The sequence below is a fragment of the Phascolarctos cinereus genome, unplaced genomic scaffold (assembly GCF_003287225.1).
Source record: "Phascolarctos cinereus isolate Bilbo 61053 unplaced genomic scaffold, phaCin_HiC Scaffold_1;HRSCAF=81, whole genome shotgun sequence".
Lineage (NCBI taxonomy): Eukaryota > Metazoa > Chordata > Mammalia > Diprotodontia > Phascolarctidae > Phascolarctos > Phascolarctos cinereus.
Genome location: NW_027555514.1, coordinates 141,030,711 through 141,057,873, shown reverse-complemented (window position 1 = coordinate 141,057,873; position 27,163 = coordinate 141,030,711). Strand labels below are relative to the sequence as shown.

Sequence of the window (27,163 nt, the reverse complement as noted above, 5' to 3'; positions counted from 1 at the left end):
TTTTCAGAATCTGGGCTGCTGGTAGAAATAAACAGTGCCTGTTCACTGCTTTATATATTTACTACAAATTTTTCAAGGGATAAAGAATCAACAGAACTCTTTCAGGAACATTCTACTAAAATGAAGGACAATTGTTAGCTAGATATGTACTTCATTGACAAAAGTATCCTTTTCTCAGCAGATAGCTTATTACAGATGAAGAAAAATTCTTTTAACTATCTTGATATCTTGAATTATTTACATGATTTTTACTGGTATAACATTCAAATAGCATCAAAGATTTTAAGTAAAAAGCATACTTTTGAGTCACTTAGTCAATAAGTACTTTTTAAATGCCTACTATATGCTAGGCACTCTGATAAGCGCTAGGGAATATAAGAAAGGAACAAGATAGGCTTTTGCTCTCAAGAACCTCATGCTCTAATGGGAGAGAAAACATGCAAACAATTACATAAAATAAAACACATACAAGGGAAAGTGGAGATAATCATAGAAGGAAAACACTAGCATCAAGGGGAATTGGGAAAGGCTTCTCATAAAAGGTGGGATTTTAGCTGGAACCTGAAGGAAGCCAGGATTCAGAAATGAAAGAAGAGAGAATTTCAGACATGGGTGACAATCAGTAAAAATGCCTGGAGTTGGGAGATGGGAGTATCTTGTTCAAGAAACAACAAGAAGGGGGGCAGTGGATAGAGCACCGGCCCTGAAGTCAGGAGGACCTGAGTTCAAATCCGGCTTCAGATCAAACACTTGACACTTACTAGCTGTGTGACCCTGGGCAAGTCACTTAACCCCAATTGCCTTAAAAAATAAAATAAAATAAAATAAAATAACAACAACAACAAGGAGGTCAGTGTCATTGGACCACAGAATATTTTGGGGGGAAGGGGTAAGAAGACCTGAAAGGTAGGAGGGGGACAGATTGTGAAGGACTTTGAATGCCAAACAGATAATTTTGAAAAAGCTTATTTTGTGGAAGATAAAGATTTCTTCAGAATGCCAAACAGATAATTTTGAAAAAGCTTATTTTGTGGAAGATAAAGATTTCTTCAGAATAAGGCTGAATTTAGAAAAATATGTTATTGTCAATGAATACCTTTATGTATTTCTACCTAAATAAAGTATAGTAACCCCATAGCTTCAAGGACAATATTTTATACTCTACAAATCACAACTGATCTATGTCAGTTAAAATATACTTTAAAATTAAACAACAAGATAATAAAATGACAGTATAATCCAAAAATATTCAATTGACCTATTACGCTTTTAAAAAGGGAGGAGGTATGATCCAAGGCAATTCCAAAGGACTCAGGATGGAAAATGCTATACACATCCAGAGAAAGAACTGTGGAGTCTGAATGCAGATCAAAGCATACTGTTTTCTCTTCTTAAATTTTTTTCTTTCTCGTGGTTTTTCCCTTTTGTTCTGATTCTTCTTTTACAACATGACTAATGTGAAAATATGTTTAACATGATTGTATATGTATAACCTATATCACATTGGGAAAAAAAATAAAATGCTCTTAAGGGGAAAAAGAGGAAGAGAGGAGAATGGGAAATGGTAATATCAGGACATGACTTCCTTGACTGACTCGAATGGCACAAAGAACAGTATAAGTGAAATGTTCTCCTGCCAATTTTAAGAAAGCAAGATAACTGATTAATAAGTAAATGAGTTAATGAAATATCTAAGCATCAAGCCTACAAGCTCAGTTTGCTATGCTATCTTACTTAGCTATTATGGTACGGGAGAAGCAAGACCTATTAGGGTTCCTGTCACAGAGATTGGGCTAATTTTTTCCTAGCTTTTCCTAAGGCTCACAAAGACTAACTTTTCTCAAAAGGTCTCATAACTAGTGGTTCAGAGGGCTAAGGGTCCCTTTGACATAGGTGGCAGATTGTGGTAGAGCATTCCAAGTTCATACTGGTCTGATCAGCCACAGTCAGACACACTGTAACTTGACTCCAACATAGTGATGTCATTAGGTTGTCTTTGTGAATGAAGGACAACAACCACCACCATGACACAGGTAGCTTCTTGCGGCTCAAAACATGAAGAGCCTAGGATGGATGCATAATCAGGACCATCATGGCAAAAGCATAAGGAGGGAAGCTGTAGTAAATTCAATGAATGTTGTATTCTTGCTGAATGTCTTTTACATGATGTGTTTAAGTAAATATCCTTTGGTTAACTGTTAGATGGCCTGCACCCATTACATTTTGTTCCAATCCTGAACCTGAACCTGAACCAATGGACTGCACATGGGCAGGTCTGGACAACAACATAGTTTACAATTTGAGACAATGTGACTGCTTTCTCAGGATACTATAACCATTCTACCAAATCCTAAGTTTGTTTTTGTAAACAAAAGAATAAGGGGTTCTACAACCAAAGCACTCATATCAGCCCTAGTAAATGTAATCTTATTTTAGTACTTATATGAAAGAATGGTAAATATATTGGTAGTTAGAAAGTATATTCTTTTACTCAACTTAGTCAACATCATGAAACAAAGAGAGTTTTGAGTTACAAAGGAATGTTAGATGCAAAAGTATATATTGAAAAAATAAACGAAGGACCAAAGGGTCAAGATTAAGTGATGGAAAGGGTCTGAGAGTCCAATGTTTACCTAGTCCCATGTTCTCATTGTGGATGATGAAAACGAGGTTCAGAGATATCATTACATGTCTTGTCTATGGTCATACAGCTGCTAGATTTCTGACGTGGGATTCAGTATACTTTCCACTACATCAATACTACCACTACAATAGATAATTGTGGTTTTTCTCTGTAAATTGTGTAGCAACTCCCCAGTATTCAGGGTTCAGTGCCTTTAAGGTCTAACCACAACAGGTTGACCTTCTATCTGGATCAGCCATCTAGTTCACTGAAGCTGAAAAGAGATTGAACATTTTCTCCCAAACAAAATCCTGCTAAATAGGGAAAACTTTACCAAATGACAAAATCAACTATGCTGGTAATTTATATTTCAAAAATTTTAGAATATATTTCCAAACAAAACTGATATAGATTGCTGGAAGGTAAATAATTTTTAAAGAAAAATAACTGATATTTTAAGTAATTTAAACATATTTTATATGGGCATAAATTTTGGGGGAAATACCATACTGGTAAAGTTCTTGTTCACAGACATTATTTTCATGCTTTTAAAAACCATAATAGATTCAATATTATCAGCCCTGGGAGAGTATACAACATTAATCAAATTGTTCCAAAAAGGAAAAGAAACTGTACATATGGATGGGTAAGTAAAGGTATTTATATCAGGGACACTATATGGAAAGAGTAAAACTGATTAATTTGGGGTTGACTGCCAAAGCTGAGAGAACAGATGGATGAAACCCTGCATGTGCAATGCTTGCTTATGAAAATGAATACATGATATTAATTATATAAGGCATCAATAAATTTATAACAATGACTAATTCAATCTGACAAAGGCCCCTTGTTATTTCTTTCAGACAACTAAAAATCAAGAAAATGTATATTAGTATCTCTCCTCCCAAATCATTTATTTAAAATTTATATAACTGATGAACAGAGAACTAAAAGCTCCGGCCTTGGAGTCAGGAGACCTGAGTTCAAATCCAGCCTCAGATACTTGGCACTTATTAGCTGTGTGACCAAACAAAACCCTGAAAAAAAGAAACGTGACTAATTGTCCAAATCCTGGAACCCCAGCAATTTCTGGAAGGTACCTTAAAAAGATCATTTACTTCAACTCTCTTTAAAGCTGAGGGAGTAAAGGTTCCAAAAGGATAAGTCCTAGTTTACAGAGCTTAGAGATGCTAAAACTAGGAACTAAATACTATACGGAAAAGTAAGCATTAAGGAGTACTGAAACCTTCAGCATACTATTATTGCTAGTCTTTTTCATCTCAGTCCTTTAATTCCCTTAACTGCCATACAATAGGAAAACTAGATTTACTTTAGAGAAATTAATTTTACAATAGAAATTCATTGGATACATCTACTTCACAATGCAAATGATATGTACAAACATCTTATAGGCAACAAAAATATGTTTACTTCTTGGGGAACTGATGTGGCTTTCTGGTCACCAGAGTACAAAAGACGTTAAGGAGCTCCAGCTACCTCTCTGAGGCTTCTAAGGACCAACTAACAACCAGGAAACAGTGCTCAGCTGAATGAACATGACATCCTTGTTAAATATCCCCTTTCCCTGCTGTGTCTAAGGAAGCCTCTTTTTTTTTTTAACTGTTAGATCATTTAGAAAAGTTTCATTCTCACTCCAATATTGTATTTTAGGTACTAGATTGGCTGGTTAGCCCTGGTCCTAAAATACATGCCTTAAAGGCACCCAAAAGAAAAGGAACATCAAAACCATGTTGGTTCATTTTTTTCCTACTTTTTTGCACAACTCAATGACTATAATTTCATTGAAAACAAGGCAGCATACCTTAACTATTTCTTCAATGAAACAAACATGTGAAACAGGGTCTCTTTTCTTGGCTAATACTTTTTGCAAATGTTGAACCTGAAAAAGAAAGAAAGAGAGAGAAGAATATTTGTTAAATAATCATCACTAGCCTTTTTTCTCATGGAACATACAGAACATGAAACTTGTATGGACCTATATACCTGTCCACAGGCAGCACAAATCTGATCCATCAGTTTCTCCATATTTGTCCAGAGGGCAGCACGGAAGGCGGCAGTGTTTCCTGGGGTTGGCATAGTAGATCGTCCAGGGCCTCCTATTAATATATAAAAAGGATGAAAATGTAATTTTCGAGCTATGTTAAATAAGTAGAAAACCAACCAAAGCACATATACTTCAATAATTCAAGGGTCTGTGATTTCACTAGTAAGGGTCCTCACTCCACTGACACAGATTTGAACGCCAGCAGAGAACTGCTTAGGCATAATTGCTGAAAATTAATGACTCTGGGGTGTGGTGGTGTAGTCTTTGGGAATTCAGGGTCCCCACCATAATGAGGTATAGAATTAGGTCTTTATGTAAAATGGGGAATTATAAACCATTTGTTTTGTACCAAGCCCAATTCAGGCCAGTCCAGAAATTCAGACTAGAGGTTAGAATGCAATGAGATACTTGTGGACCATAAAATAAAAATGAAAACTACATTAATAATAAAAAGATAAAAGCATACAATTCCTGATTAAATTCAAAGAAAACATAAATCACCTCTGCTTCTTCATTCACCACAATAATTGGTGATGTTAGGTCAGAAAGGCAACCCTTCAGGGCAATTCAAATTCTGCAAAAACTTCCAAAGCACCAATTCTCTATAGGCTGTGGGCCTTTCACACCTCAAGGGATAATGAAGCCAAAAGAACAATTTAAGCCTAAATCTTTCTTTCCTGACTAGGCAAACAAAATTACAAGGATGGTCTCCTGACTCTTAAGGGAGACTAGTACAGCCTATATAATAAGGTAGACATTTCCTATCACACTATTTGTTTCAGAAAAAAGTCACATGATGTTACATAACAGGAAGTTGTAATTCCAAACAAAGAGACAAGAAAATTAAAATGGAACTATGATTAGAAACTAGAGATACAAGCTAAAGGGAGGACCCTCTCTCAAGTGGCCATCTTAACAATCTTTGCTTCAATCAAGGAAAAAAATCATGAAAACTAGCTATTATGAATTTGTACTCTCTTAGACTTTTCTCTTTTTCATGTTTGTGTAGCTCTCATGAGAATCTATATAGTAGGCATCAGGATACAGAGCTACATTATTTTCTTATCAATTTAAGAGAGAGAGCCAGGAAAAGAAGTCTATGCCCTCAGCAAACAAGAATAGATTTAATTCAAATTTTATAGAATTAATGAGTCTTGAAAATTAATTCCAAGGTTTTACATAAATTGTTAAGGCCATAAAGATATAGAATTATGAGAAGTGGCATTGCCTTATATGCACATCACAAATCTTATTAACTGCCTTCCATGTATAAAAGCACAAAGTATAGAACCATAGCAGAAGGGTGTCAAAAATATCTTGGACCAAAGTTTGTGGAATGGGTTATGAAAAAATTTTTATTGTGTTAAAGGACAGCAATCAAGATAATTTACAAAAACAATAATGGACATGGGAAAAATATTTTGAGACAGGCCTAACCTAGGCTAGTCCAGTGATTTAGGCTCAGGGGTTAAATTCAATGAGAAATTTGTGGATCATAAAATGCAATAAAAAACTAAAATTTACTAATGAAAAGAAATTAAAAGAATACATTTTCTAAAGTTAAAAAGGATTTAAAGTACTATTTCCCTCAATCACCATAGTCATCACAAGTAGCCATGCTAGGTCAGGAAAGCACTCTCCACAGGCAACATAAACTCCAATAAAATGTCTAACACTGATTCCCATTTGGCCAAGATTTTTATGCCTCAAGGGGTAAGGAAACCAAAAAGCTTCCCCTCACTGATAAAGGACCAGCCCAATCTGGCATTTGGGGCATTATGTGGGCTAGAAGAAAAAGGAAGAGAGTGAGAGGGTAGGGTTGAAGGCAGGTTTCCAACTTCAGCACTGTGTGAGCATGGCAAGTTGGTCAATCTTCCTCACTGATTGCCCATGGGCTCTGCTCACTGTCTGATTTCTCTAAACAGATTTCTTAGTACATATTAGCCCTTGGTGGCAAGGTCTCAAAATTTTCTAGAGGCAAAACAACTCTAGCATAAATTGAATTGGAGGTGGATCTTATTACAAATAACAAAAATGATCTTAAAAGAATGGGGGTAATGTAAAGGGCAATTCATAGTTGGCCTTCTGACGTAAAAACAATTATGATGACCAGAACAGAACTAGGATCGTTAAGTTCTCAGGATAGATGACAAAAATCTCCCAAACAAGTTCAATAGCCTTTTGCATGCAGTCTGTCCAGGGCCTGAGCTGATACTAAGTCTTACAACATACTGACAATTAATGTTCCCCATCAGGGAAAAGTAACAAATTGTGGCTTTCTCAGAGGCCTCTAACGAGATGATACCATGTTCATCTATGAGGAATGAATGAAGAATCCTTTTTACTTTCATCTGGCAACTTAAGATTAACGCCAAAAGAACTAAATAATCACCTTTTTTAACCCTCTTGAGGACCAGTATAATTGATGGGGTGGAAGGAAGCAGTAAAGCTCAGCTTCCCCCACAACTACTCCAAATAAGATCTTAGAACAGGACCAGACTGAAGGGAAATCAAAGGTGAAATCTTTCATTTTCCAACCTAAATTTTGGATTTGGCCCATGGGTAAATAAGTAACCAGGGTTTGTTGTTGTTGTTGAGTCATTTTTCAATTGTGTCCAACCCTTTATGATTCCATTTAGGGTTTTCTTGCCTAAGATACTGGAGTAGTTTGCCATTTTCTTCATTTTACACATAAGGAAACTGAAGTAAACAGGGTTAAGTGACTTGCCTAGGGTCGTACAGCTAGGAAGTGTCTGAGGCTGGATTTGAACTCAGGAAGATAAGCCTTTCTGACTTCAGACCCACTATCTAGCCACTGTGTCACCTAGTTGCCCAGTAACTAGGGTCATAACCATAAAAAGGCTGGCTAGCAGTGTAATCTCTCTGGCCCCAGGGCAAGATACCTTGGGTGTGTGAGATTGTGGACTTAGACCTTGGGCTCACACCAGAGCTTGGCAAAATACTGCTGTCACTCATCTTAGGGGGAATCACCTGGTAAATGGCTAAATAGGTTATGAAATGGAATGTTATTATGTTGTAAGAAGAAATGAGTATGATATTCACAGTGCCTGGCATATGGTAATTGCTTAGTGAATGCTTACTCTTTTATAAATACAATAACAACTGAGTTTGTTCCATGGCATAACCACAGACTACATCTCAGCCCTAGCAAATGTCGATAGCTTTCTCTAATACATGCTACTAGAATCTGTTTGTAGGAGTTGGTTTTTTAGCTTAGTTTTTGCTTTAAAGTAATCCCTTCTCCATTCAAGTTTTTAATACTACTTTGTTTTTTTCCAATGCATTCTTCAAATCTATACATTATTTATATACCTATCTTTTGTCTGTAGCTAGATTTCTTCTTGAGAGCATAAATCATGTTTTATTCATATTTGTATCCCCTACTGCCTAGGAAAGAGTCCTACATATACTAATATTTAATAAATGTTTGTTGAATTCAATGAAACAACCATTTGGTCAGCCCAAGTAGTTGATCATATGGATGGGAAAAAATGTATAAAAATTCTGAAACACAACGTCTCTTACTTTTAATTTTATATTAAAAATAAATCATTAGGTTACCCTGAAGCCTAAGCATTACATATACTATTCAAAAAAGCTTCTCGGATATAAACACAAAAATGAAAAAATAAGATGCATTCATACCTCTCATAGCTGTTTGGGAAGGCTGAGTCAAAACTTTGATGTCTAATGCACTGTTTATGTTTTCTTCCAGAGTAGCACAATATCCATCCACTACATTGGTAATAGTATCTTTCAAAGTTCCAAGATTATGGAAAACTTGAAGAGCTGTTCCCACTTGAGTTGGGTTCTTTTAAAAAGAAAGAAAGAAAATCATTACCAATAATTTCTGGACTTTTAACTCTGAGCAGTATTTAATGCTGTCTTCATGAGTTGCAATTTTCATATTTTTAAATTTTTTGTAAGTTAAATAAACTCAATTCAGCCTGAAGAAATGTTCTATCTTCTCCACCTGTTATATCGTCCTCATTAATACAAGTTAAACCTTATCCATGCAAGAGGGGTTATAATGAATCAGTCACCATACCAACAGCAATCAGAGAAGATAGTACTGACAGCTGGTAAAGTGATACAGACTATGGAAAGGCCTTCTGTAAAAAGTGGGACTTGAGCTGAGTCTTGGAAGAAGCTAGGAAAACTGATCCTGGAGGTAACTGAGAGACTCTAGAGCTTATTGAGCAGGCAGAAATGGCTTGATATTGTCAGAGTTACACGTCAGAAAAACAATCTTGGCATCTGAGTAGAGGATGAACTGAAGAGGGGAGGACCAGGGCAAGAAGACCAATTAGAAGGTCATTATAATACTCCAAACAAGGAGTAACAGGGGTCTGAACTACGGTTGTAGTTGTATGAATAAAGAGAATGGAACATATAGGAGATATATTGTGAAGGCATCAATGACAAGATGAATGGTTAGAGATTTGGCCCTGGAGTCAGGAAGACTTGGGTTCAAGTCCAGCCTCTGATTCACACTCTTTATGTGAAACCACTGGCCTTTTGAGCACCCCTAGGTAACTCACTAAGAATACAAACAAGAGGAGAATCTGCATTGGTAGTAGAAGTTTCCACACTTATAGGTCACAATAGGGATTAAGTCACAGGTTCAAACTGAAAAAAAAATTATATATTTATTTTGCTAATTTTTAAAAATAAAACTGTCATAAATACAATAAAAGCAACAAATTCATGCTAAATAGAAAGAAAGAAAGTAAAAAAGGATTAAAAATGAGAAGGAAGAAAAAGGCAATCTGTTCAAGTTAATACAGACATCTTTTTATATATATTTATCAAGTTAATAATACATCTATTTGGTAAATAACATGTTTAGAGTTTCACAGAATTTCAGAGTTGGAAAGAGTATCAGGACATATCTATTCCAACCCAAAGAGGAATCCTCCCTTGAGATACACATAATACTTCACAAAATTTTGTGGTACCTCAGAGTTGTTTTGATTTGCATTTCTCTAATCAATAATGATTTACAGCATTTTTTCATATGACTATAGATGGCTTTAATTTCTTCATCTGACAACTGCCTGTTCATATCCTTTGACCATTTATCAATTGGGGAATGGCTTGTATTCTTATAAATTTGTTTTAATTCTCTATATATTTTAGAAATGAGGCCTTTATCAGAAAGACTGGTTGTAAAAATTCTTTCCCAATTTTCTACCTTCCTTCTAATCTTAGTTGCATTGGCTTTGTTTGTGCAAAAACTTTTCAATTTAATGTAATCAAAATTATCCATTTTGCTTTTAATAATGTTCTCTATCTCCTGTTTGGTCATGAATTCTTCTGTTCTCCATAGATCTGATAGGTAAACTATTCCATGTTCTCCCAGTTTACTTATGGTATCAGCCTTTATATCTAAGTTCTGAACCCATTTTGACTTTATTTTACTTCACAAAATTTTGGGAGAAGTATTTTGTTTATTTTTTTACTTTTTTGTGTTCCTTATTTATATATTTGAACTTGTCAGGAAAAGTTACAATATAAAATTTTTAAATGCTAAAATAATAAGTTTTTAAAAAAATTTATACATGATGAAGCACAAATCCTATAAAACTAGATTATTTACCTACTCTCTAGAATGGAAATAAGCACCTGTACATTTCTTATAGGATCATTAAAATAGTTGTGGGCAACCATTCTTCCTAATTTTTCTCCATTTAGTTTTAGGTTTTGTTCCATTACTCAGTCTATAAGTTCATACCAAGCTGCATCGCAAAGAGAAGGCAGGAACTTCCTGGATCATTTTGTACCTGCTTATTTTTCTGAGCATCAAGTTACTTATCTACTTCTATGGGTGCTATTTTCCAGGTGATTTTTGGTTTAAAGAAAAATTAGCTCTTTGGGTAAACTTTGCTTAGTAAAGCCATGCTAATGAAACTTTACACTTGGCATCTATTTTTGAAAATTGACTTCTTAAAAATGAGTTATAATTCTCATATGGAAATCATTAGGATTGTTATCTCTCTTTAAGGCAGTGTGGATCTCCTCATAGTTGTCATAGTGGCTTGTGCATGGACAAAGCCACAACCATCATTCCAACCAAAGCAATTCACCATCATTCAATCAATATTTATTAAACATCTGCTAGGTGCTATGGGGATGTAGAGGTGAGTAAAGACAGTTCTCTGTACTTAAGTCTCTGCTACAACCTTCAAATATTGTTTCTTTTCTTTCTCTTTTTACATTTTATTTTAAAACTTTTATTTATGCCTTGTTTTTAATACTATAACTATTCATTTTTTCTTTTTTTTATTAACCCCCCAAACCCTTTCCTTGAACAAATAATCAAACTCCTATCAAATTCCTATCCCCACTCCCAAATAATAAAGCCCCTAAAACATAATTGCATAGTTCAGGAAAACAAATGCCCACATTTTTCAAGTATAAAAATGTGTGTCTTTTTCTGCCTTATAAGTTCATCAACTTTGTGTCAGGAAGTGAATGATATTTCATCTTCATTCATTTGGACTCATGGTTTATCTTTGCATTGATCCCAGTTCTAAAGTCTTTCAAAATTACTTTTCTCTATAATATAATCATTGCATATATTGTTCTCCTAGTTCTGCTCACTTCATTCTATATCTGTTTTCTCTGGTTTCCTTTGAAACTGCCCATTTTATAATTTACATAGCACAACATATTGTAATTGGATTACATTCATATACCACAATATGTTTAGCCATTCCCCAATAGGAAGAAATCCCCTTAATTTCCAATTTTGGGCTGCCACAAAAAACACTGCTATAAATATTTTTGTACATATAGGTAGGTCCTTTGCCCTTTTCCTTTGGATTTTAAAACTGTGAAAAGCATAACTTTTTTTTGCAGAGCTGGCAGAGTTTACATTGGTCTTAAAGGACAGTAATACTTTTTCTTAAATCTCTAAAACAGTAAGGATTCCAATAAAACAAAATGCATTAAGGAGGCGAATGCACAGCAATACATAACAACCACAGCCCAGTGTGTGAACATGTATTGCCCAACTCAATAACTATAAACTTTGTCTTTCATTTGTAATGGCCCATTATTAGAAACATACAATTAATAAGTTGATACTGCATTTATTTTAAAATAATATTCTAAAGTTTAAAAATGTGACAAATATATCTAAAACATTTCTGCTACTTAAAAAGAAAAAACATTGTATAGCATGTGCACAATAGAATCAAATCAAATAAACTATCTGGAAACATATGGTTGGGAGATAACAATATCTGTGTGTGAATGATTTTTTAAAAGCTCAAACTCAAACCACATGGGTATTGTTTCAATTTATAAACTATTCTTGGTGATGCCAAATATTTTGACCTGGTTATAAAAGAATTTAAATCTAATACAGACTGTCAACACATAACTACCCAAAAAGATAACAGGAAAATAGACTCACAATCTTTTTTGAGTAAAAACTTGAAATTACAGTAGACTTATAGGTAAAATGCTATATCTGGAAACAAACCATCATCAAATTTCTTTAAAAGCTCATACTTTATTTGAGCAATTTCATAGAACACTTTCATCTCACAAAAACCAAAATGCATAGTTATTAAGTTCTTAAGTTTCTCAAAATTAATGAAAAGCTCTCAAATAGAACTTCTATCTCCGACAAATGTTCTGTAATATCAGTCAAATGATGTTTTTCTTCTTTTCATTGGTAAAACTTTCACTTAATCAATATTAAAAATGTAACATCATTTCATTTAATGGCATCTGTTTGAAACAGACACTACAAGTTCCACTCAAAAGTTTCACTGTTGTGCAGAGGTGGTGCTGGGTTCGTGAAAGCTCAAAGTTCTACCAACTCACAAAGGCTGTGAGTGTGTTCTTAGTAAATGACTGTATGCTATGCAATGACCCTATAACTGAATACAGAAAGATTCACTGCCAGAAGATTGGACACTAAACAGTGACTATTTTGGTTGTAGTAACCTCTTGCAGGAAATGAGCCTGTAAGTGTTAAGAATCATTCAATTTACAGATTACAAGTAAACAATAATTTGGCTGTTGGAACTCTAAATGTAAGATCATTGTCCAATTGCAAACAAGTGAACACACAACTAGAGATAGGAAATTGCTCCAATGTTGACATTAACCTGATGAAAGATCTCTAGTGAAATACTAAAGGGCTATGTTCTTGGTTCTATTCTGTTCAGCTGTTTTTATCAATGACTGGATTCAGGAATGAATGATACACATATTAAATTTGTGGCCAATAAAAAAAAGTGCTCCAAACGTTATAGATCCCACGGTCTTAACTATCCACCTCTATTCTCTCCCTTAAGTTTCACTCCCAGATATTAACAATAACTTAAATGGACACTTCAAAATGAATGTGTTGGTTCTATCTTAAACTAAACGTTTCTTTATCTTTCCCCTCAAACCCTCCTTTCTTCCAAACTTTCCTAATTTTAGTGTTCAAGTACCACCATCCTTTATGTCTCCCAAGATTATGACCTTGGCATTATCTTAGATGTCACTTTCCCTCACCCCACATATCCAATCAGATGTTAAATCTTTCCATTTCTACCTTCAAAACATCTTTCACACCTGACCCCTTTCCTATAATAAAAAAGCTAACACTTGTTTCGAGCCAGCTTAACTTCTCATCTAGATTAATGTAACAAGCCTACCAAATGGTTTCTCAGTGTCAAGGTTCTCCCCACACCATTTCTACACATTGCTACTAAAGTAATTTTCATTAAATGCATTATCTTACTTGGTCTCATACTCAATAAACTCCAATTGCTTCCTTGGTACTGCTACACACACACACACACACACACACACACACACACACACACACACACACACAACACACACACACACACACACACACAGCGCCATCCATAAGCTGATCCCTATCTATCTTTTCAGCCTCAATGGATGTTATTTTCCTTCCTGCTTTCTGCAGCCAAACAAAACTGGCCTCCCAATTATTTATACCTAACACTCTCATTTCCTCTCTCCTTGCTTTTGCCTTGGCTTTTCCTCATACCTGGAATTTACTCCCTCTTTACCTTCCCCTAAGTGACTCCCTCATGTCCTTTAAGATGCAGCTTAAGCACCACCTTCCACATGAGGTTTTTCTGCATTCTATCAACTGCAAGGGACCTTCCTCCCAAACTACCTGGTATTTCACTATTTTGTATATATTTATATTCGTTCACTTTATGCAGTATTTTTTTTATGTATACATCTTTAGACATTAGAATGTAAGCTGTTCTTTGTATTTGTGTCTCTGCCACCTAGCAGAGGGCCTACCACACAGGAGGGGCTTAGTATAAGTTGAGTGATCATTTCTTAACTGCCAAATCTAATGGCTTTTTCTCAATTCTCATCCTTCCTGACCTCTCTGCAGCATGTGATGGTGTTGAACACCAAAGTGTATCCTCCTGGACACTCTATCCTCTATAGATTTTCATGAAATTGTTCTCCCCACATTCTCTTATCTGACTGCTTCTTTTTTGTCTTCTTTACTGGATCTTCATAACTATGTCATATCTACTAATTGTGGGTTTCCCTAAGTCTCTGTCTTGGGGTCCTCTTCTCTTTTCTCTCTATACTATCTTGCGTGGTGATCTCAACATCTCCCATGAGTCCAATGATCACTTCTATGCAGATGATTCCAGTTCTACATATCTAATTCTAGTTTCTCTCCTGAGATAAAGTCCTAAATCATCAACAAAATGCCTTTTGGATATCTCAAACTGGATGTCCTCAGGGTATCTCAAATTCAGTATGTCCAAAACAATATTCATTATAGTAATCCCAAACCCTCTTCTCTTGTAAAATTTCCTATTACTGTGAAAGACATAATCTTGTAGTAATACAGGCTTGCAACCTAGTAATCCTTGACTCCTCACTCTCACTCAAAATATCCAATCTATTGTTAAATACTATTGTTTTACTTTCACAATGTCTTTCACATATGTTCTCCTCTCTCCCCCCACATAGGCAGCAGCCTAGTTCAACCCCTCTTCTCTCTTGCTCGGATTATTACAAAAATGTTTTTCTAATTGTTTTAACCACCTCAAGTCTTTCCCCACTCAATTCACTCTCCACTTAGCTGCTAAAGTGATTTTCCTAAAACATTGGGCTGTCTTTGTCACCCTCCTGCTTACTAAACTCGATGGGCTCCCTTCCACCTCCAGGGTCAGATATAAACTCCTCTGGTCGGTATGTAAGGCACTTTACAACACTGCCCCTCCCTACTTTGCCACTCTTCTTATACCTTATTCCCCTCTACAAACTTAAAATTATAGCAGTCATACTTACCTACTAGCACATGACATTCTATCTACTATCTTCTAGCCTTTCTGCTAGCTGTTCCCCATGCCTGGAATGCTCTTTCTCCCAATCTTCGACTTTTAAAATCTCTGACTTCATTTAAAACAACACAAGAGTCACCTTCTCTAAGAGCCTTTTCCCCTTTGACAGTCTGGCCTACCACCTCCTTCTCAGAATGTTTCTAAATGCATAAAATAAAATACATATGATTATAAAAGAAACAAATTATATTGAAATACAGCTATCAATTTTTTTTATGTTCATGGACCCATGATTAAGAACCTTACTATAGGGGCAGCTAGGTGGCGCAGTGGATAGAGCTCTGGCCTTAAAGTCAGGAGGACGTGAGTTCAAATCCAGTCTCAGACACATGACACTTACCAGCTGTGTGACCCTGGGCAAGTCACTTAACCCCGACTGCCTCAGCAAAAAAAAAAAAAAAAAAGAACCTTACTATGGAGAGATTAATTTTTTAGGTTACATTAATTCTCAGAAGATGATCTATCACTGTAAAGAGTCTAAAGCTTGGACTTTGGAGTTCTCAGCTGCAGTGGGTTAAGCCACTTGGGTATCCTCACTAAGCCAGGCACCAAAATGGTGATCTCCCCAGGACTAGGAAGCTGTCATGCTGCCTAAGGAGGGGTGAACCAGCCCATGACAGAAACAGAAACCAAAGAGATTGAAGTTCCTATTCTGATTGATGGGGGGATGGGCCAGGATTATCCATTGTAATTCCAGCCTGGGCAAGATAGACTCAGTCACATAAAAAAAAAAAGTGGGGGGCAGGGGGAGGCTATCTACTAAATAACTAAGGTTTATGATCTCCATTAGTGAAAATCCATACATTCACACCCATATGACAGATCCTTGAAGTAAAAGCAAAAAAAAAAAAATCTTAACTGACTACCCCCAAATAGAACAAATTGTCTAAGAAGGCTCTGAATTTTCCATCAACTCAGATCTTAAAATGGAGACCAGATAATCTCTTATGAATGAGATTACTGTTCAAGTACAGTGTTATACTAGATGACCTCTGACATCCTTTCCAATTTTGAATTCAGAGACCCTATAATTACTCACTGATGCCCTTACTAACAACTTATTTATGGGTCTCAAATTTCTTATACGTAAAAATGAGGACACTGGATTAAAATACATGTAACATATCTTCCAACTCTAAGATTCTATGTTTATACAATTGATTATAAAGAAATTATGGGCTTTGCCTATGTTTCTGTAAGTGTTCTGCTTATATATGGTGCAAAAGCTTTGAACTATACAACTAATAACTAAATTTACGATTACCACCAAAGTAGTGTCTATCTTTGTAAAGTTCATTTCTCAGATGAATTTGTTCTCTAAAGGCCAGGAGCTCCTTACACAGACTATACCATAGAGAAGTTAAAAAAAAAAAAAAAGAAAAAAGTAATAGATTTACAATCAGACATCCTGGGTTCACATTCTGACTTTGGCCTTTATTACTTGTACTATGGACAACTGCATATTTCCTGGTTCTCTGGGTAGGTGAAATCCTTGAAAAAGTTGTATCTAAGTTTGGTAATCCCTGCTCCATCATCCCCTCTTCTGACTGCTGAAAGTCAGCAATCAATTCCTAGCCTCCTTTACCTTTCACCTAACTCTATATTCCCTCTTAGAACTCAAATTTCAGCACGGTGTAAATCAGCTTTAGAAGACATAAACAACCATTAATAAAAACCCCTTCTTTCATCTTACAGAAAGCCTGCCACATGTAATAAGCAATAATTCACTGATTGCTTTACCCATCTCTTCTTTGACTTGTCAGTTTCCCAGCACTTTGTTTTTATCTCATCTTCCTCCCTTCCAGGGACCCAGGGCCATCATGTTGCTCTCTAACAGTCCAGTATTCACCACAATGTTCCTACCACGTCAGTGCCTTATGCCTTACATGCTCCACTTTCTCTCAGTAATACCTTTTATTTGTAGGTTTAATGAATCCATGATTACATATTAGTGTCAGTACTCTTTCTTTACATCAATGCAACTTATGTGTCCTTGGCTCCTCATCCTGATCAAAACTCATCCATGTCTCTCCCCGTACCCTCCAAAAGCGAGTCATCCAATCTGACAGAAATCTTCAGGTTCACAGTAGCAAGTCCAATTGTGTTCTTTCATTCCTGCTATGTGACTGGCACGTGTCCTTTTTCAGTCACATATACCCTCACTGATATCTTTTACGTCATGCTTTTACATATACTGGCAATCACTTTGCTTAGTAGGGAAGATGGATATCACCCATATTTTACAAAAATGAAACATGAGGAACATGGAGTATAAAGTTTTAGCTAATTTATTAGTAGCTGAGCTAGAATGAGAACTCAGGTCTATTGACTTGTAGCTGCTCTTCTACTGGGTAATAATGTTACTACTTACCTTCAAGAAGACAGCTTTTAAAAGATAACCTCTCCTTGCAAAAGAAAAAGGATCTGAAAAGTATAAACTTTGTGCTAAACCGAGATGCTTGAAAGAATGTCTATCAAAAATACTTTTTAATGTGAAATGCAATACATTTGTTAGTACTTCTACTCAAAATGGATAAATGACCTCAATATAAAGGTCATACCATAAAAATTGAGAAGAAAACAATTTCAGGTACTTTTCACAATAATGGCTTAGGGAAAAAATTAATTCAATGAGTTGAACTTATTCCATGAATTGATTCAATTCACTGTATTGATCAATCAAAGAATTATTCAACAAACGTATTAAGCACTATATGCCAGGCATCATGCTAAGCACTGAGATTACAGTCAAAAGGAAAAATGGTCCCTGTCCACTAAACTTATATTCTAACAGAAGAAACAAATAAAGCATATATAAAATGAATACAAGGTAGCTGGGGAAGGAGTGTAATAGTAAATGGGGAGATTAGGAAAGGCTTTAAGTAGAAGAAGATGATGATGATAACTAACATTTATATAGCAACTTAAGGTTTACAAAGTGCCTTATATATGTTAACTGATTTCATCCTCACAACAACCCTGTGACATGTAGGTGCCTACTAGTATCCCCATTTTACAGATGAGGAAACTGAGGTACAGGTTAAGTGATTTGTAGAGGGTCACATAGCTACTAAGTGTCTAAAGTTAAATTTGAACTCAGATCTTACTGACTCCAAGTCTAGTTTTCTATCTACTATGTCACATAAGCTGCCTGAAGGTGGTACTTTAACTAAATTTTGAAGAAAAGTAAGGAGTCTAAGGGGCAGAGAAGAAAAGAAACTGTAGCACAAGACTGATGTGTTGACTGATTTTGCCAGATGGATTTTTATTTCTTTTAGCAGAAGGGAAAGGGGTCTATTCAGAAATGATTGTGATACAAGACAAAAGATGTGACTACAAATGAGATTTTTAAAAATAAGTAATTCTAATTCTAATTTTTCTACCTATTTGCCTATTGACTTCATGCAAGTCACTTGATTTCTCTACTTGTTAAGTGAAAATTCATTTTAATATAAATGTGAAATGGGGTATAGTATAATGAAGCACAGAAATCATTATTGGGTACATGATCATTTTAATATAACTTTATTAGTCATATTTCTGGCTCTAAAAATATTAGATTATAAGCTAAAGTGAAAATATCTACAGTCCCCAGTTGTCTTTCCTTAATTCTCACATTCTCCCTCTCACATTCTCTATAAAGTAATGCCTTAGAGAAAAAGAAGTCACAAGAGTACAGCCAGTGCTGTAAAATAAAGAAGCATAGGCTCCTAAGAGCTCCAAAATGTTTGCCAAAATACTCAGTAACGATGTCAGCAAAGCAACAGATGGCAGAGAGCTAATGGAAAAGCGATATATCTGAAACTGTGAGAAAGAATATTATGAGACTATCAAGCAATATTCTGGAGCTTACCAAGCTTAAGGCTACTATTTGAAGGCCATTAAAAATAAATTCACTTTTAGAGTCATAAAGATAGCTTTATGTCAAAGCTATGGAAGAGATTTTTATGAGGTTTATATAATTCAGTTTAGAGATAGAGAAAAAGGCTTCATGTAAACAAAATACAAAATGATATAAATGCATATAAAAGGCTAAAATGGTGAAATCCAGCACAAATTAAGCTCCTTTATCTATCAAGACAACTAAAATGGCACTTACAATAAGGAAAACATACTATTCATTTCCCTGGAATTAAAAAAAAAGCACAGCTAAATATTTTTATTTCATGTTACATAAAAAGAAAAAGGAAATGATAATACAGAAGACTATGATGATGAACTTTTCTACTTCAAAATTATGGCAGCTGTTCTGATTTGACACTTGATCAATAGATCAAGCAATCACCAAGCATTTATTAAGCACCTATGATGTGCCAAATATTGTACTGGGGGGTTACAGATACAAAAACAAAAAAGGAAACAGTTACTGCCCTCAAAATACTTATATTTTATTTGGGGAAACAGCATGCATGGATATGAACACAAAATAAACATATATTTCTTTTAGATGGGGGAAGAGAGGAAGCATCAACAGTTGGAAAGATCAGGAAGGGTCTTATAGATAGGAGAAGGTGGTTTTTGAGCTGAGTTTTAAGAAAATCTATACATTACGTGGAAAAAGAATGACCATTGGGGACAAAAAGATCTGAGTCCATGGCTAGCCTGTGACATATACTGAAGTGTGAACTGGGACAAATCACTAAACTTCTCAGTGTCTGGGACAATTCTCTAGGATTATAAAATGCAGACAGTAGCAGTTCAGTATTTGGTAGAGGAGTTTCTTCACCAGGAATTCCCAATACCAATAGAAATCACAGGACTCAATCCAAACCTACCTCTCTCCCCAACCTCTAACCACCAACACCAGAAAAAAGGAAAGAAAGAATAGTATAAGTTATTGACTCTCTCCAGCATGTCATTCACTTTGATGAGAAATATTTACATGAATTTTTTTTTTTTGGTGAGGCAACTGGATGAATATTTTTAAAAGCAAATAATTCACCAGTGAATAATTTGGGGACTACAAAATTCCTTTAAAAGCCAATTAGTACACCATTCTAAAAACTGTCAAAAATGTTTTTAAAAGTTGTAATATAAATGAGTAATACAGCTAAAGGGATTCTAAAGGATTATCTAAGCCAACTCCCTCATCATACAGTTGGAGAAAGAGAAACTAGGAAATATCAAGTAATTTATCCAAAGTTGCTTGGCTACTTAACAGAAGAAGTGAATAGACTGGTCTCGATTGCTTTTGGGAAATCATACAGTTCTTTCAACAATCCCAAGCTGCTCCTGTGAGCAATTATCTTCCCCTCCGCTTTTCAAACACAAATGTTCTCCTAGTTATGGTTGCAAATTTTGAAACACTGTAATAATTTCTGAAGAATTAAATTTGCCGGTGACTCAAAGGGCAATGGAGAGATGTGCACAAGGGACAATCACTATTTCTAATAAATTAGAAGTGAGTAAAGGAAATCATCAAGGAAATGTGGAACTGGAAACGAGAGAGGCTGACCATGTAGCAAGAGCAAGGGATAACTGATGGTAAACCAAGTGCCAAACTGTTATCCAAAGAATGTAAAAAGACCTAGAAGAATGTGAATGCATATTGATATTGTGTGCATACTCTGCAAGAACTAAAATGGAATATGGACAACAAGTGCCCAGGAAAGAAATTATGGATGGTTTATTAACTTCACGTACGCAGAAAACACCAATATGGATGAGATCACAAATCTACTCAAATACCGAAGAAGCTAATTTTCAGCAAATTAAACAACAACAAAGCAAAAACAAAACATGCCATCCTATACGTATAAGGAGGGATTTTCTCCTAGGATAGCATTTTATATAAAGAAGCTTTCTAAATTACAAACAAGAGGCACATCGTATGCCAAGATATTTAAAATCACTTCATGCTTCTCCAGTATCAATGTTATTATGGCCTGTCTGATATCAAGACTTCTATGGAAGTACTTATTCTTGAGCAGATTAAGTGACACCAGAAAAACAGAAAGTCAGATCTTCAACCTGATTTAAAAGCAAGAATTATATTAGCTTCCTTGCTAATGATTCATAGCTTACCAGGAAGATTTTTGATTCAGTAACATGCAGCCCACTAATGCTTGATATGTATTTCTCAGATCATCTAATCTGATTATTTCAGAACCTGTTAACAATCAACAGTCAACAGTGCATAACACAAATGTAATTAAGAGACTGAAAAGAGCATTTAACAGCACAGTATGATCTTATCAACCAAGAGTCAACTTTATTCTAGTCTTTATTTGAGAGAGAGTTGGATGGTATTTACTGGAGTTCTTAGAAAAAAAAAAGGAAAGGGAGAAAGGAGTATTAGAGAAACAAAGAGAAGTCAAGAGAAAAAGTAAATGAGATGGCTGGATGAGAGAAATGAAGAGGCAAGGGCAAAGGAACAACACTTAGCAGAGAAGAAAGAGGCAGTAATAGAGAATGAAAAGATATTGAAAGACAAAGAGGGGGGAAGGGCATTCAGAAAGACAAGTAAAAAGAAGATGAAAGAATAGAGTATAAATTAAGATTTCATTACAAACTAAATCTGAAAAAAGAAAATACTTTTGACATAATCCCCAACAGCTGTAGATATTAAACGAAAAATGGCTTCTTTCAAGTGCCAACTAAATCCCACCTTTTACAAGAAGCCTTCTTTAATTCCTCTTAATGCCAGTGCTTTCACTCTTGAAATTATTTCCCATTTTTCATATAGTTTGTTTTGTATAGTTTGTTTGTACATATTTGTTTACTTATTGTCTCCCCATTAAATTGTGAGCCCCTTGAGGGCAAGGACTGTCTTTTGTACTTAGCACCGTGCCAGCACATAGCAGGCACAAATGATACTGATAACAGTATGGCAACAGATAAAATCACAGGAAAGACCAGTTATCAGGAAATATTGTATAGGTTAATATTTCAACCTTCCTCAAAATTGTGTTCATTAGTGAATTAATATGCTCCATAATCACTCAACAGCTTAACTTTCCAAACTTATTTCTTAATACTTCCCTACTCTCATTAATTAGAATGTGAATTCCTCAAAGGCAGAAACTGTTTTTGCTTTTCTTTGTCTCCTCAGCAGTTAGCATAGTACTTGTCACAGTAAGTGCTTGTAGAATGACTGACTATAGCTTACAGGGGGAAAAAAAGTTACCTTGCAGCCTAAAATACAGTGTTTGTGAATCTTATGATAATTAACATCTATTTTAATATAACTGTTTTGGGGTCAAAATTTTACATAATAACATCCTTATATATTATTAAACTGCAAGGTAATACAACATATTAATTCAACTGTGCATCTTTTATTTATGGTACCATGGTCATGCTTATACCTTCATATGGTTTAATATGTAATAACTAGCTCTACTTTTCTATTTATCCAGCCCTAACCTCTCTCATGACCTCCATTCTCCCATCTCCAACCGTCTACTTAGCATCTCAAACTGAACATCCCATAGACATTGTACTCATTATCTTTTTCCTAAAACTCTCCCCTCTTCCTAACCTCCCTATTACTGTCAAGGGTACCACCATCCTCCCAGTCACCCAGACTTACCTGAGACACCTTACTCTCTTCCTCTATATCCAATCTGTTGCCAAGGCCTGTTGAATCTACCTTTACAAGATGTCTCATATACACCCAGTGGTACATGGCCACCACCCTGACAGGTCATCATCACCTCACACTTGGACTATTGCAATAGCCTGCTGGTTAGTTTCCCCTGACTCAAGTCTCTTCCCTTTCCAATCCATCATTTATTTCTCAGCTATCAAAGTGATCTTCCTAAAGTTCAGGTATGATCAGGTAATTCCCCTTACTCAATAAATTCCAGTGGCTTCCCATTACCTCCGGGAGCAAATATAAAATCTTCTGTTTTTTATTTAAAGCCCCTCACAAACTGGTCCAGTCTTACCTTTCTAGTCATCTTAGACTTTACTTCCCTGTCTCAGTTGAAATCTCACTTTTCCTAAGAAGTTTTTCTTGATCCCCCTTAATGCTACTGTTTTCCTTCTGAAATAATTTCTAATTTTTCCATTATTTATCTTGTTTATACATAGTTGTTTACATGTTGCCTTCCCTTTAGATTTATTAGCTCCTTGAAAGCAGGGATCGTTTGCTGCTTTTCTTTGTATCCCCAGAGCTTAGCACAGTGTCCAGCATGTGGTAGGTGTTTAAAAAATGCTTATTGACTTGAGTATTCATAATACAGTAATAAGACCTGTCATATCTTTTTCTACTTTAAAAAAAAAAGCTCTCATTAATGTAGATTAATTTCCTTCTCCACTCCCACACCCCCGTATCCTTTGTTAAGATTTTGTTTCGATGCCATCAAAGGAGACAACACCATTTGGGAGGAGGAGGCAAAATGGGCCCTTAGGTGTGGTGGTCTTTTTATGTAGTGGTACTAAGCAAAACAGATACTTCAATGGATGTTTTCATCATTGTTAATACACCTTCCACTAATTCAAATTATAATCTACTCAAAGTCTTCTCGGCTTGGGTAATTCTTACCAACCTAATCTATAAACTGTCCATAGTGAAACTGTCCAAGATGCCTTCCTTGGATCCTTCTAATGTTGCACAGATATCTATGGTCCATCCAATATCTTGAATTCTCCCTATGTGATTGGTCCACCTCCTTTCCCAGGCATACACATTCTTGATGGCATCTTTTAATTCACATCTTCTGAAAAAATCAACTACAAGATTAAGGCTTTTTTTTCATTGCCTTCTGAATCTCCCACAATTTTAACTATTTTGAGATCATAGTATTCCAAAAACCACAACCAGATGGCATCACCAGAAGAACATTAATGGTAATAAGACGGGCAGCAGCAGTGAATAGTTTGGAATCATTAAAAAGCTCTATGTAATTTTCCAAATTACAAAGCTCACTCTCCTCCTCTTACTCTATCATGGGCTCAGCTAAATGTCCACATGCATGCAGTAGCTGTTCAAAGAAATATATACTTATCCAGCCATTCTTCCAGATTTGAGCTTATTCATGGCCACTGTCATAACTTCATACAGTAAACTGAGCACTAAAATGGTACCATGAGATGCTCATCCAACTATCTAGCATAATTGGGGTAATGTGCATTTTAATCTGCTTTTGTTTTTCCACTGAATGTTTAGGCCAATTTTTTTTGTTTGAATAATCATGAATCTCACTCTTCTGGAGCTTTATAAAATCAGCACATCATCTGTGAACAAGAATATCTAGAGATCCTCACAACTGACAGCAATCCCTTCTTGTATTTTATTCTGTTCAGGACACCCTGTAACCATTGAACACCTCTGAAGAGCAATTAATTGTCTTCCTATATTTTATGGTCATACTCAATAGGAAATTAAGCAGAATCACCTCTGTTCACATGCCACAGAATATTTTATCATTTTAATAATTACACTGGAAAATTGATAAAGAATTTTAGAGAATTTTTTTTCAGCTGTGCTTTTCTCCAAAATTCAAGGATAGGCATAGCAGGATTTTGTATTTGCTATGCTCATCTATAGGTTTACCATGAGGATGTGTTTCACTTTAGAAAATTATCTGTGAAAGCTTATTGTTCTCTGCTCCTTGCTCTCTTTGATGCATATACACATATTCTCTTTAATTTATTAGAGATTAGGAAATATGCTGATAACTTTTTGATCATATTTTTAGATACGAACATTGACTTAAAATTGATTACAGAGAGCCTCTAAAACTGCCTCCCTCAGTAAAATGTTCTGTTTTAGCCACCTGATCTTATCTTATTCACTGTGATTGGTTATATCTTTAGAAATGAAAGTGGTAAAGTATAGATGTGGTCATCTCACTATCACCTCTGATTAGAACAGATCTTCAAAAAAATGCTGGCAGATCTCTTCTGCTCCATGTCAACTTATCCAATCAACCTCACTACAGTTTTACCTACAAACATTCTTATATTCTTTTTTTTTTGGCAAGACAATTGAGGTTAAGTGACTTACCCAGGGTCACACAGTTTGCAAGTATCATGTGTCTGAGAGACCAGACTTGAACTCAGGTCCTCCTGACTCCAAGGCTGGTGCTCTATCCACTGAGCCACCTAGTTGCCCCAAATTGTTAGTGTCTGCTTGGACCAAAGACAGAGGTCCTGCAAATGTCTAGATAATTTATTTTTTTGGTGAGGCACTTGGGGTTAAGTGACTTGCCCAGGGTCACATGGCTAGTAAGTATCAAGTATCTGAGCCTAGATTTGAACTCAGGTCCTCCTGATTCCAAGACTGAAGCTCTCACCACCATGCCACCTAGCTGTTTCACCTACAATCATTCTTGCTGTGATCTGGATGCAATGCACCAAACTCTCTGCAGGTTTTTCTTTTTAAGCGTTTTATTGACACGCTTTTTTTTTGGGGGGGTGAGGCAATGGGGTGAAGGGACTTGCCCAGGGTCACACAGATAGTAAGTGTCAAATGTCTGAGGTCACATTTGAACTCAGGTCTTCCTGAATCCAGGGCTGGTGCTCTATCTACTGCACCATCTACCTGCCCCCACCCTTTTCTTTTTTCAAATCACCATTACTACCCAACCAACTAGTCTTACAAAGAGAATCCTTACTTGTAACAAATGATTACTCTCCAGCACAACAAATATCTACAGTGTTCATATCTGAAAATGTAGCTTCATCCTGCACCCTCAGTCTATCTCCTCTCTGCTAAGAAATGAGGACTATGCTTCATTTTCAACAGTTGAAATTGACAAAAGGTCACTGGGTTTGATCTCAGTTTTCGAGACTTTCATTGCTGGTTTCCTTTACACTACTGTCACCATCATGTAAGCTGCTCTTGCTCTGATACACTCTGCTTCAGCTCATACAAATCTTCCCAAGTTTCTCATTCATCATACAACATAATAAAAGTCCATTCTATTTATGTATTACAGTGTGTTCAAACAATCCCCATTTGTACATGTGCTTTCCTTCTCATTCTTTATGGCTTGCTTACCCATCAGCTGCTTCCCCCCATCCCCAGTTTGGGGAGGCAATATTGTTCATAATCTTCTACCACTGCCCTTCATATTTTTCAAATGAACATGTATACTAACCAGTGTTTTCCTTGACTGCCATTCAGTATAAAAGGAAGATCAAATGTTTATTGGATAAGATAGTTTCTGGCACATTAGGGTTTCCTTGTTTTCTACTAAAGTTCTCTAAGGTGTGGTGAGATTCACTGTCATTATCCTTGTCCGTTTCTAAAATTCCAGTATAAACTGTTTCAATAATTGGGTTACACTGAAGCTAGAGTAACTGTATGAAGCATTCTCACATCTTTATGAATTATCCAAATTTGGTTGATTTTTACCTTGCTTTTTAATTAGCTGGCAATTTGATCATACAGTGATAGATGGTTGTGAAATTACTCCCATATTAATACTAAGTGCTTCATAAATGGATGCTTGTTGAATGATTTCCTGTATCTTAAGATATAATTGATTTCCTTCTTACAAAGAACATGCTTGCCATAACAATTGCTATCCAACTTTTTCCTTGATAAAAGTGTGATATGTAGATGTAAACCTTCTGTTTAGTCTACAAACCTTTGACCTTGTTCACTTCTTGATTATGAACCATATTTTCCACACACACACACACACATATGGTATATGACTGTGATGGAATGGCTTCAGAAAAACATGGGAAGATCTATGTGAACTGATGCACAGTAAAGTTAACAGAACCAGGAGATCATTGTACACAGTAACAGCAATGTTGTTAATGCTGACCAATTAATTGTGAAAGACTTAACCACTCTAATCAACACAATGATCAAAGACAATTCTGAAGGATTCTTGATGAAAAATGCTATCCACCTCCCAAGAGAGAACTGATGAACTGAGTGGAAACTGAAGTATCATTTTATTTTTCTTGTTTTTCTTGTGACATGGCTAATAGGGAAATGTTTTGCATTCCACAGGTATAACTCACACCATATTTCTTTCTCAGGGAATGAGGGAGGGACTAGAAGGAGGGAGAAAATTTGAAACTCAAAATATTTTAAAAGAATGTTAAAATAAGTAAATAATAAATTTAATTTAAAAAGATATATATACGTATTATTAACTTTTCCCCCAAATCCACCCTTCTTCCAAATTT

The 27,163-nt window shown here is 35.6% G+C and overlaps 1 protein-coding gene across 1 annotated transcript in view; it reads right to left on the bottom strand.

Annotated features, from left to right (window-relative positions):
* The window catches only part of COG5 (component of oligomeric golgi complex 5), a 353,574-nt gene that overhangs the window by 127,713 nt on the left and 198,698 nt on the right, over window positions 1-27,163 (bottom strand). Inside the window, exons 8-10 of the mRNA XM_020984583.2 lie at window positions 8,355-8,520; window positions 4,628-4,740; window positions 4,446-4,523 (exon numbers count right to left, since the gene is read on the bottom strand). Coding sequence (XP_020840242.1) covers window positions 4,446-4,523; window positions 4,628-4,740; window positions 8,355-8,520 — 357 coding nt within the window. The remainder of the gene's footprint in view (window positions 1-4,445; window positions 4,524-4,627; window positions 4,741-8,354; window positions 8,521-27,163) is intronic.